The 8,908-nt window shown below is 44.1% G+C and overlaps 1 protein-coding gene and 1 long non-coding RNA gene across 2 annotated transcripts in view; one reads left to right on the top strand and one right to left on the bottom strand.

The window, feature by feature from the left end:
- The window catches only part of gan (gigaxonin), a 10,157-nt gene extending 3,838 nt beyond the window's left edge, over nt 1-6,319 (top strand). Inside the window, exons 7-13 of the mRNA XM_014030908.1 lie at nt 107-228; nt 325-437; nt 1,220-1,369; nt 1,923-2,059; nt 2,498-2,632; nt 4,650-4,759; nt 4,845-6,319. Coding sequence (XP_013886362.1) covers nt 107-228; nt 325-437; nt 1,220-1,369; nt 1,923-2,059; nt 2,498-2,632; nt 4,650-4,759; nt 4,845-5,017 — 940 coding nt within the window. The 3' untranslated portion in view covers nt 5,018-6,319. The remainder of the gene's footprint in view (nt 1-106; nt 229-324; nt 438-1,219; nt 1,370-1,922; nt 2,060-2,497; nt 2,633-4,649; nt 4,760-4,844) is intronic.
- Nucleotides 6,320-7,409: 1,090 nt separating this feature from the next.
- Nucleotides 7,410-8,456, bottom strand: LOC106534311 (uncharacterized). Its single transcript, XR_001312337.1, has 2 exons — nt 8,075-8,456; nt 7,410-7,914 (listed from the first exon to the last, which is right to left on the bottom strand). It is a non-coding gene; the product is annotated as an uncharacterized LOC106534311 (long non-coding RNA).
- Between the last annotated feature and the right edge of the window lie 452 nt (nt 8,457-8,908).

Raw genomic sequence — 8,908 nt, 5'->3', positions numbered from 1 at the left:
CGGTCTGGTCCGGTCTGGTCTGGTCTGGTCTGGTCTGGTCTGGTCTGGTCCGGTCTGGTCTGGTCTGGTCCGGTCCGGTCCTGTCCGGTCCTGTTCCTCTGCTCAGAACCAAGAAGCCCACCTGTGCGACGCGCTGCATGTGTCCGCTGTACGACGCCAGCAGGCAGGCCTGGATCGAGCTGCAGCCCATGAGCACTGCCCGGGTGGGACACGGGGCGGTCTCTGCAGGTGAGTCCGGTGTCGCTCACAGGTCCAACAGAACCACAGGTGAGTCGGGGCCGAGCAGCAGGTCTGAGAGTGACCCGGTTCTGTTCTGTCTGCCAGAGGGCTTCCTGTTCGTCCTGGGAGGAACCGACGAGAACAACACGGTCCTGGACCACGCCGAGAAATACGACCCCAATTCCAACACCTGGAGCCCTGTACCAGCCATGCTGCAGGTACTGAGTACTGCAGGCACTGAGTACTGCAGGCACTGAGTACTGCAGGCACTGAGTACTGCAGGTAGTGAGTACTACAGGCACTGAGTACTGCAGGCACTGAGTACTACAGGCACTGAGTACTGCAGGCACTGAGTACTACAGGCACTGAGTACTGCAGGCACTGAGTACTGCAGGTACTGAGTACTACAGGCACTGAGTACTGCAGGTACTACTCAGTACTCAGAAGGAGTACAGCAGGACATGTAGGAGGACATGTTAGACCGGTCCACAACATTGAGACATTCCTGTCTTAATGTGTCCAATAGCATTGTGGTCTCTGGTGTCTCTGTCTCTGGTGTCTCTGGTGTCTCTGGGGTCTCTGGTGTCTCTGTCTCTGGTGTCTCTGTTGTCTCTGGGGTCTCTGGGGTCTCTGGTGTCTCTGGTGTCTCTGGGGTCTCTGGGGTCTCTGATGTCTCTGGTGTCTCTGATGTCTCTGGTGTCTCTGGTGTCTCTGATGTCTCTGATGTCTCTGGTGTCTCTGGTGTCTCTGATGTCTCTGATGTCTCTGGTGTCTCTGGTGTTTCTGGTGTCTCTGGTGTCTCTGATGTCTCTGATGTCTCTGTCTCTGGTGTCTCTGATGTCTCTGGTGTCTCTGATGTTTCTGGTGTCTCTGGTGTCTCTGGTGTCTCTGATGTCTCTGATGTCTCTGGTGTCTCTGGTGTTTCTGGTGTCTCTGATGTCTCTGGGGTCTCTGATGTCTCTGGTGTCTCTGGTGTCTCTGGTGTCTCTGGTGTCCTCAGGCCCGTCAGAACTTCGGCGTGGTGGAGCTGGACGGTCTGGTCTACGTCCTGGGAGGAGAGAACGATGTCCAGGCTCTGACCACCGTGGAGGTCTTTGATCCACATTCCAGCACCTGGAGGACCCAGACCAGCATGACCATGATCCGCAAGGTAACCCAGAACCCTGAGACCCAGTCTAGAACCCTGAGACCCAGTCTAGAACCCTGAGACCCGGTCCAGAACACTCAGACCTGGGTAAAGGTCCTTTAATGGGTCTTAAATGTATAAAAGTAAAACTTGATAAAATTAAGATATAAAACTTTATTGATCCACAGTAGGGACATTTGCACATTAGTAATTAGTAATAATTAAAAGTATTATTTGAAATGGGTCAGAAATGTTTTGATGTGTTAGTAAAATATCTCCTGACCCTCTGGACAGATGTGGTGATTAAAGATGGCTGCTGTCCCTTGTTTCTGGTGCTGAAGATGCATCAGAGTAAATGTTGGGTGATGTAACAGAGTGGGGCCAGCAGGGGGCGCTGAACTGTGAGAATGAGCTGCAGCTGTGGGACTGAATGAAAACATGTTTGTTAAAAATGAGCTGAGCAGAGGAGCAGTTTCAGACGGAGGCTTCAGGAGTGAAAGGATCAAAAATGTGCAAATAAAGAAAAAGCAGTAGGTGTGTGTGGCGGAGCAGAAACATCATGTTTGTCCTCCTGCAGGTGGGCTGCTACGCCTCCATGAATAAGAAGATCTACGCCATCGGAGGAGGTTCTGATGGGAAACTCTTTGACTCTGTCGAGTCCTTCGACCCAAAGACCCAGCAGTGGACGGGTCTGAGTCCCCTGAAGGAGCGCCGGTGAGGAGACGCTGCAGCTTCTACAGCCAAACCTGACATTATTACAAAATAAAAGCCCCAGGTTCCTGTTCTTTCAACATTTCTGCAGAAAGCTTTCATCACATGTGGACTGCAGGGACCTTTAACTGTGGTCGACCTGTGTTTTGCACAACAGGAAGTGAAACAGCGTGTGGTCGCTGTCACAATGAAACAGGAGCTGGTTTTAGTTTCAGTTTAACTGCAGCTCCTCTCTGACACACGTTGAGTCACGCAGCAGCAGCTGAGGAACAACTGGTCCAGTTTGCTCTGCAGGCTTCTGTGAAACCTGGACTGCTGCTGAGAATCAGACAGAGCAAACACCGCCTCAGAACCAGAACCAGAACCAGAACAGGTCTGGGTTTGAAGCTGCACAGGTCCTCTGAGGAACAACCTTCTCTCTGGTTCTCTGGTTCTGCTCAGGTTCGGGTCGGTGGCGTGCGGCGTGGGTCAGGAGCTCTACGTGTTCGGTGGCGTCCGGAGCCAAGAGAGTGAAAACCCCGAACAGAGACAGATGATGACCTGCAAGTCCGAGTTCTACCACGACGAGATGAGAAGGTCCGAGTCCAGCAGGTCTTTGTAGACCCTGAAGACCAGAACTGATCTTTATCACTTTGTTGTTATTATTATTANTATCAATACATTAGCATTATTAATATCACAAAACTATAAAATTAACTTAAAAGTATCATTTGAAGAACCAATTGACCCGCTGTAGGTTCATGTTTATTTCGCGTTTTTATGACGAAAAAATAATATTTAAAAACATGTCCATACAAATGATAAAAGCATTAGAATTACAACCGCTAATTTTTTAAATTTTTACATCACCATATTTTTATTTAAAATGTATTCTTTTCTCTCGCTTCGTCCGCCATTACTAGCTTAAAAAAATCTCCGGTCGGGCCGCAATGCATTATGGGATATGCTGGGCCGGGAAGGATCCATCAGACCTGTCCTTCGATTCGGGCCAAAGGAAGGACGTATTTGTCGGATGCATCGGAGGAGTCTTCGGTTTTGGACGTCCTTCGTCGCGGCGCTGTGACGTATGCAGCCGACAAATTCGACCTTCGGAGGACCCGGCCTGTTGTTTTGGACACAGCCATACTCTCAAAAAAACCACTCGCTCAGGGCAAGGCAGCTAAGGAAGGGAGGGGGCTGGGGATCAAACACATGGTACGGGGTGGGGTGCAGCAGAGCAGGTTAATTCTCCGTGCTGGAACCAATCAGAGACCTCCAGAGTCCAAAACAAGTTGTTATCAACCAAAGTACAAATCACCAGAGTTCAGTTCTCTGTCTCCACCCATCGTGGCCTTCAGACTGATCCGCCCACGGATGATACGGGTGGAGAATGGGGAGTCAAGCCTTTATTTCACGTATCATCCAGGGAGTTTTGAAACTGCTGAGCCAAGGTCAGCAGCTGCAGGGATCCAAAAGATAAACAGAATTGTTTTGGGACAAGCAGCCTTGATTTTCTCAAGTCTTTAACTGCATCTCTGAAATGGCAAAAAAATGCCAATTTTCCGAATTTCATCACCTCCTCGCCTCTCTTTCCGTCTGAATCTTCACCCAGGTGTAATCCTACTCCTCATGGGCACGCTGCTGAACTGTGATTCTCATCAGAATCACATCCAGTTTGTGACTTATCTCCCCTAAGATTTGAGTCTGTGCTTTTCCAGTATGGGAGTCTCCATCCAAGGCTCCTGACAGCTTTTCACAGGCTCGGACTGCTGTCAGGATCACTTTCATTTTCCGATAAGCCAGGACTCCTCCACAGACGATCAGCAGGAATCCAGTTATCATAAATCCAAATATATACAGATCTTCCACGTCTTCAATGGAAAGCGGGGCCAAACAGATCAGGTTCCAACCCCAGGAACCAGACACTCGCCCGGCCGCCACCATCCCACTGGGACAGCTGCGCTCCCCTCGCTCCAGTCTCAGTGTGGAAAAAATAGTGTCGATTGTGTTCAGAGACCAGTTGACCAGATCCATAATCATGACCCCCGCACGTTCGGCTTTTTTTAGGGTTTTGAGTCATAGCAGGTTAAATATTAACTATTTAAAAATATTAATTTCACTCTTTTAATTGATTTTTAAATACATATATGCATTTTTATGTTTTATGAAATGATTGTGCCACAGGGACAGTAGATTTTTTGGCACAAATATATTTTCCTTGGTGATTATTGCTCCTGGTGGAATGAAACAAATCAACAAGAAACTATAATTATTGTTATTATTATTATTATTATTATTATTATTATTATTATTACCATTAGCATTATTAGCGTTAGCCTTATTATTAGCATTAACATTATTATTATTATTACCATTAGCATTATTAGCGTTAGCCTTATTATTAGCATTAACATTATTATTATTATTATTATTATTCTTAGAGTGAATAAAATGAAACATGATTGAATTTTTTCAGTTTGTTTCAGGACAAAAAGATAAAAATCTTGTTTCAGTTTGACAGAAATGATCCAGAACCTCTCTGGTTCTTTTGTGGACCTGGTCCTGGTCCTGGTCCAGACTGTAGGTGTGTTTAACAGGTTTTTGTCTGGGACAGGTGGGTACTTCTGGACGACCAGAACCTCTGCATCCCGACCAGCTCGTCCTTCGTCTACGGCGCCGTCCCCATCGGAGCCAGCATCTACGTGGTGGGAGACCTGGACACGGGTCGGTAAAAGAACCGGAGGCCTGCGGGGCTGGCGGGAGTTCACCCGGGCCATCGGTTCTGACCCGCTTGTTCTGTTCTGTGCAGGAGCCAACTTCGACTACATCCGTGAGTTTCGGCGCAGCACGGGGAGGTGGCACCACACCAAACACATGCTGACCTCTGACCTGTCCAAAACGGCCTGCGCCGCCCTGCGCATCGCCAACTGCCGGCTGTTCCGCCTGCAGCTCAACCAGGGCATGTTCCGGATCAGGCTCTGAGTCCGGGTCCAGCTCCAGGGTCGCTGGGAGGCCCGACGGGTCGCGTTCTTCTTTGGGTCGTTTTGTATTCATCTGGAGACTCTGTTTTCTGGTGGGGGAGTTTTATTTTGAAAATTTGTGTCGACACTGTTTTATTTTGTAAAAGATAAAAATGTTTGTTTAGTTTCTTCTTAAACGTAGAACATTTATTTTCTCATCAAGCACCAACACTAGTTGACATTCCTACAGTTATTTTGCTGCAGCTGAGGCACAAAGTCTTCTCGTATAAAGACAGCTGTGTCTGTTAGCAAAATATCTCATGAACCACTGGACAGTTTTTATTCAAACCTTTAGGAAATGATCACTGGATGTTCTTCAACTGATGGAGTCAATTGATTCAAGATGGCCGCCACAGCTAGCTAAAAGTGTTGAGCTGAGGCTCCCCTCTCAAAACAGACCGATAAGCATTCCTTCAAGGACCGCTGAGTCAGCGTTCCTCAGCTGACTTCCTGTCTGTTTCCTGCAGGAAGAAATGAAACTATTTCTGCACCAGTCATCCCAGTAAAGATAAAAATGTTATTAAAACCATAAACCCTGATCAGATAAAACTTTTATTTTGAAAAACTTAAGAGTTTTTGTCAAACGTTGTGAAGAAACTGATGGGGAAAAAAAACGAACCCTGATGTTTTCCAGGGTTTTTCTGAATCTTTCCACTTCTTCCAGCATCTCCCTGTTTACAGTAAACACCTCATTTCCAGACTGTTGACACCTCCGGAGCGTCTGCGCTGCGTTCAGGGACCGAAAACAGCCGAAGTTCACGTGTTGTGACAGGCTGGACTCGTGTCTCTCTCTCTGAGGAAGTTTAGTAAGAAGCTGCTGTTTCGTTTACGTCAGAGGATTTTTATCTGGATGAAAAAATGTTGTTTTTCTTTCAGCTTTGATCCGTCAGCAGATTTCACCTGAATTCACCTGGAAGGCTGAATCCTTTTAGCTTCATGTGGAAAGAAATTCTTTCAGCTTCTGCTCACCTTGATTCCCAGCATCAAGCCAACATCAGCTAAAGAGAAAACAACTTTGAAACATGTTCAAGTAACTTCAGCTGTTAAAAAGATGAGAACCAAATCTATAAGTAGCTAAACAACAGCTGAAAGCTTCATGGACTGTTTGGTACCAAAACCCCATGACCAGCAGAACAGTAGCTAAAAGCTAAGAATGAATCAAGCACGTTGGTTCAAAGGAGTAACAGTTCTGGCTCTGGCGGCCATCTTGACAGGTGAAGTTTTATTCTGAAGGGGATAAAATAAATAAATAAATAAAAATATTCATATTCCAGTTTATGCCTGCAAATTTTTTAACGTTCTCTAAACAAAACCACAAATTTATCCTTTTTTACATTAAAAAACAAACAAATTTATCCATGTTTTAGATAAAAACAGAAATTTATCCTGTTTTAAATAAAAAACACTAATTTATTTTTGTTTTCTTTGTTTTAATAAACTGAGCTGTGATTTTCATCTGTCGGGTCAAGATTCACTCAGTCCTGGTCGGGATCAGAACCAGGAGTGTAGCATTATGGGATGGAGCTGACCCAGATCCTGTGACCGATCCAGGTCTCAGGAGATGTTCTGACCAGACAAACCTCACTGGATCTAAAGTAGATTAAAAATAAATCTTTATTTGATACATTTAGATTTTATTCATTTCAAACAGTTATTGTGAGTTTTGAACAAAAGTCTGAATGTTTGAGGAAAATTAATAAAGTCTAATTTATTCCAGTGATCTTCATTAAGTAACTAAACAGACTTTTAGGTAAAACTAAATCTTTCAGTGATTTTTCAAACATTTCCTTTTATTCTGTTAATTTCATTTTTAATTAAATTCATGAAATCTCTCTTTTAAACTGAACATTATTCAGACATGGAGATGAAACCTTTTTCCTGTATCTTAAAGTTTGTTTTCTTTTAGTTCCTGAATTGCGTTGGTAACATCAAATATTCAACCATAAAATACAGAAAAACAAAGTTTTATCTTGACTTTCAATCTAAAGTTTTTATTTGAACAATTCTGCACTAATTTAGTTTTAAAGGCCTGAAACGTTCTGATAAATAGAAGAAGGAACTTGATTTTTGTTTGTTTTGTAAGTATTAATAAAATGATTTAATCTGGGCAGAGTTAGATTAGCAGATATGTTAGCTTATATAACAATCATTAATGGCCCCAGGATTGATCCATGAGGAACACCGTCACCTGAGTTAGCCCAGCCTTTGGGTCATTGAAGGACCTTTGAAATGAAATGAAACAGGTTTATAGTTTTGAACCAATGAAGACAAAGTTCTGTTACTTCCTGTAGATTCTGATCAAACATAATTAGTCTCAAATGATGAGAAAAGAGAAGAAAACACTTTAAACAACAAAAAATAAAATTAAATATATTTGAGAGAAATAAGTGGAAGACAGGATATAGGTTAATAAAACCACCTGACAGAGACAAAACAAAACTACAAACTGAGAAAATAAAACTAAAAAACAAACAGGAAGTGTAAAAACTGAGAAAACTGCAGACTGACAGTAAATTATGACCAAGTGATTCTAAATAAACCTGACTTCAGATGAAGAAAGGCAGGATGTTGTAAATATTTCCAGTTGTGTGTGACGAGCAGCTCTGACACATCAGACCTCCTCTCCTCAGGCAGGAGCTCAAGGAGCGGCTCGGCCCAGCCTGGCTCGGCTCAGCTCGGCCTGTTGGAGCAGGTCTGCAGAACTTCACCTGTCACACATCTGCTGGATCTGAAGCACTCTGTGGGTCTGAAACGTGCACTCTGTGGACCCATGGGGACCAAAGCCTGTACCTGTGGGGTTAGGGTCAGGTATGTTCTGGTGGGTCAGCTTATGGGGTCAGGATTTACCTGTAGAAACAACTGGAAAATGAATAGACGTCAATGCAACGTCCCCGCAAGAATAGAAAAACTAACGTGTGTGTGTGACCTGATGGAAGGTTTGATCTTCAGTTTTTAAAAACACTGATGGGAAACTTAAATATTCCAACATTAACTAACCTGAGAGGCGGTTCTGACTCACCTGGTCCAGGTTCTGACTCATCTGTTCCAGGTTCCGACTCACCTGGTCCAGGTTCTGACTCAGCTGGTTCCAGAGAACAGATTTCATTCATGCCGTCTGAAACAGGAGGAAGAGCGACCCGTTGACTCTTCTTCAGTCTGTGTGGAGGCGTGGCCCGGCCTGCTGGTTCAGAACCACAGAACCATCTTTATTAACCCTACTGGATAGAAACAAACAAACAATAAACAACAACAATGTATTGCTATCTATAAATAAAACTGAACAATAGTTAAAAGTTACTTGCATTCCTATAATTGTAATTTTGATGACGACGATGACGATGATGATGAAAGCCTTTATTGTCATTGTTTGCACAATGAAATTACATTTAAGAACACCCATTCAAGAAGACACACACATGACAAAAACATGGGTAACAGGTGATCAGGTCATGCAGCAGCCAGCATGGGTCGCACTGCCTTTAAAAAGCTTGGAATCCACACAATAGGAAAGATGAGTTTAAAAAAAGATGCTCTTATCCTATGTTTACACAGAAACACAGAATCATAGGCTGTGTCCAAAACGACAGGACGGGTCCTCCGGAGAACCCAGACTCCCTGGTCTCAGTGGGCCGGGTCCTTGGTAGACTGGGAAGACCAGAAAAAAAGAGTCTGTGAATTTGGACGGTCTAGCCTCCCCTCCTTACCCTGGTGTACGTCATGTCACCTAGCAACTGTGACACTAAACAGAAGCAAAAATAGATGAAAAATAGAAAAATATCAATACATTAGCATTATTAATATCACAAAACAATTAAATTAACTTAAAGGTAACATTTGAAGAACTAATTGACCC

Source organism: Austrofundulus limnaeus, unplaced genomic scaffold, assembly GCF_001266775.1.
Source record: "Austrofundulus limnaeus strain Quisiro unplaced genomic scaffold, Austrofundulus_limnaeus-1.0 Scaffold1139, whole genome shotgun sequence".
NCBI lineage: Eukaryota > Metazoa > Chordata > Actinopteri > Cyprinodontiformes > Rivulidae > Austrofundulus > Austrofundulus limnaeus.
The sequence above is the reverse complement of the archived record's forward strand: the minus strand, read 5'-3'. Positions and strand labels throughout refer to the sequence as shown.